Below are 3,186 nucleotides of genomic sequence, written 5' to 3'. Positions count from 1 at the left end.
CCAAGAGGAAAGCCGTTGGAAAGCATCACCCATCCAGCCTCCTGAGAGCAGTGCAGTGGTTTTTCAGCATTGGGATCCAGGTGTCAGCTTCTGTCTTTGTATTATCAAGATGTCTCTTTCTAAGAAGTTAACTTTGGACAAACTGGATGTTAAAGGGAAGCGAGTCATCATGAGAGTAGACTTCAATGTTCCCATGAAGAAGAACCAGATTACAAACAACCAGAGAATCAAAGCTTCCATCCCAAGCATCAAGTACTGCCTAGATAATGGAGCCAGGTCAGTAGTTCTTATGAGTCATTTAGGTCGACCTGATGGTGTTCCCATGCCTGATAAATACTCCTTAGAGCCAGTTGCTGCTGAGCTCAAATCCTTGCTGGGCAAGGATGTTCTGTTTCTAAAGGACTGTGTGGGCCCAGAAGTGGAGAAAGCCTGTGCCAACCCGGCTGCTGGTTCAGTCATCCTACTAGAGAACCTGCGCTTTCATGTGGAGGAAGAAGGAAAAGGCCAAGATCCTTCTGGAAATAAGCTTATAGCTGAACCAGGTAAAATAGAAGCCTTTCGAGCATCACTCTCCAAACTGGGGGATGTATATGTCAATGATGCTTTTGGCACTGCTCACCGGGCCCACAGTTCGATGGTGGGAGTGAATCTTCCCCAGAAGGCATCTGGATTCCTGATGAAAAAGGAGCTAGAGTACTTTGCCAGAGCCTTAGAAAACCCAGAGAGACCCTTTCTGGCTATACTTGGTGGAGCCAAAGTGGCAGACAAAATCCAACTGATCAAAAATATGCTGGACAAGGTCAATGAGATGATAATAGGTGGTGGAATGGCTTATACCTTCCTTAAGGTACTCAACAACATGGAGATTGGTGCGTCCCTCTTTGATGAAGAGGGGGCCAAGATTGTCAAAGATATCATGGCTAAAGCTAGTAAGAATGGTGTGAACATTACCTTTCCTACTGACTTTGTCACTGCTGACAAGTTTGAGGAGAATGCTAAGGTTGGCCAAGCCACTGTAAAATCAGGCATACCTGTTGGCTGGATGGGTTTGGACTGTGGTCCTGAGACCAACAAGAAGTATGCTCAAGTTGTGGCCCACGCTAAGGTAATTGTGTGGAATGGACCTGTAGGGGTATTTGAATGGGATGCCTTTGCTAATGGAACAAAAGCCCTCATGGATGAAATTGTGAAGGCCACTTCCAGGGGCTGTATCACCATTATAGGAGGTGGAGACACTGCTACTTGCTGTGCCAAATGGAACACTGAAGATAAAATGAGCCACGTGAGCACTGGAGGAGGTGCTAGTCTGGAACTTCTGGAAGGTAAAATCCTTCCTGGCGTGGAAGCCCTCAGCAACCTATAGTTGACGATATTCCTGTCTACTATTTCCTGTCCATAGGCTTTAATTCAACTTAGTGCTTTACATTTCAACTTGACTTTTGTTGGCTAGCCCCAGATCAAGACCTATGCAATGACTAAGAGATTGGCTATCAGGAACTCTTAACATTAGTACAGCAATGCAACCCAGTTTGGCCATGCATTTGCCTGCTCTCTTCAAGATCTCATTTGAACTTTACCATTGTGATACACAGGAAGGACATAATCTTGCATTGCATATTAAAGTGAGTTGAATAAACTTAATCTCTCTCTCTCTCTCTTTTTTAATTTTACTACATCTTTGTTACTGTGTCACTACTTGAAACATGGAAAACAAGAGAAAACCCAAACTGTTGAAGGTTGGGGTAGAAGCTAACAAACTTTTAAACAATAAAAGAAAAATAAATCAAGAAAAATAATTGTGTTTAAGAATTCATGGGTAACAAAGCTCAGCTAAAAGGAAGTTTCTTAATAAATAAGAAAGAAGAGAAATAAAAGATATTTATTGAATTCAAGAAGTTAAAAAAGGGAAAGAAATTAAACCCAAGAAAGGAATTATGTCTGTATGTGTGGATGCACTATAGTACATATATATGTCTGTGTACTCTCATATGGGATCTACAAATTCAATCCACATTTTAAATAATTGCTTAATATGTAAAGCAGAATTGTTTTAATAAATATGTAATATATATAATTGCTAAATCTTAAAACTAGATTTTTGAGATAAATATATTTATAGTCATGAGAAAAATAAGAATATAAAAAGTCTTCCCTGTTAGAAAATAGAATAAGAAAATACTCAGAAATGTAGAAGAAATTAAAATACTTACTGGAAAATATTTTGCCTAACTCTATATACAAAGAGCTGTCACAAGGCAATACTGTTAAGTTTAGAGTAAAAATGCAGAGTAACTTATCCCAGTTGTAATAGCCTACGGCCCATAGCACCAGGTCAATTCTATAAATTAACTTAATTAAAATAAGCTAAAATTAATTAAATAATTAAACTTTTAATGTTAATATGCCCAAAACTTCAGCATATTCCTGAGGACAATATTCATAATGCCATGATAATCCCAGAGAAAATATAGGAGTTAAGATACAGATTTAAAAACAAGTAAAACAAAAACCCAAAATTATAGCAGTTGAAATAAGGTTATACCATATTATTTTCTTTCAAAAAAGTCCAGGGCAAAAAGGTGGACTCTTCTCCATGAGGTCATCTAGGGAACCAATCTAGTGAAACAAATCTCTTACTCTCAATAAGTAAGTTACATTTCTGTGTGTGAGGTGTCAGTCTGCATTTTTACTGCTTGATCTCCAGTCCAAAGGAGAAGTTAGTGAAAGGCAATGTGTTTCTTTTACACACGTGTCCCCCAAAATTCAGGAATTTTTCTTTTATTGGCCATTTTGTGTTCTGCTGGGGTCTATTTTGCAAGAGAGGCCTGGGAATATATTCTCTGTAGCTGGATACCTTGTACTCAACTAAAGATCAACAGATTCTATTACTAAAAGGAAGTGGAGAGGCAATAAATACCAAGGGAAAAGTAAAGGCTCCTGACGGACTTTCACTCTGGCCACCCCAGTATCCATGTATGAGTATCCATGTATCCTTCTTCCTACATAAAGAAAATATCCTTTCTCCAAGAAATATAATAAAATGTCCAGTTACTGCATCCCACTCAAAACTGAGTATCTCTGGGTGATACACAATCTTTTCGATATCCTGTGGGGAGCCCAACAGTCTGATGAACAGAAAAGTGCAGTCATTTATTTCTCTCTCACCTCCAGCACTCATACACACTC

At 39.0% G+C, this 3,186-nt stretch overlaps 1 protein-coding gene across 1 annotated transcript; it reads left to right on the top strand.

The window, feature by feature from the left end:
- Positions 1–1,641, top strand: PGK2 (phosphoglycerate kinase 2). Its single transcript, XM_043593247.1, has one exon. It carries the CDS (start codon positions 110–112, stop codon positions 1,361–1,363), a length of 1,254 nt encoding a protein of 417 aa, XP_043449182.1. The 5' UTR covers positions 1–109; the 3' UTR covers positions 1,364–1,641.
- Positions 1,642–3,186: the final 1,545 nt, after the last annotated feature.

Source organism: Prionailurus bengalensis, chromosome B2, assembly GCF_016509475.1.
Source record: "Prionailurus bengalensis isolate Pbe53 chromosome B2, Fcat_Pben_1.1_paternal_pri, whole genome shotgun sequence".
Lineage (NCBI taxonomy): Eukaryota > Metazoa > Chordata > Mammalia > Carnivora > Felidae > Prionailurus > Prionailurus bengalensis.
Note: the sequence above shows the minus strand (reverse complement) of the source record. Positions and strands in the feature narration are given on the sequence as shown.

What these genes read in the sequence shown, in the direction of transcription:
- PGK2 (XM_043593247.1), top strand. Translation starts at nt 110, where the DNA reads ATGTCTCTTTCTAAGAAGTTAACTTTGGACAAACTGGATGTTAAAGGG.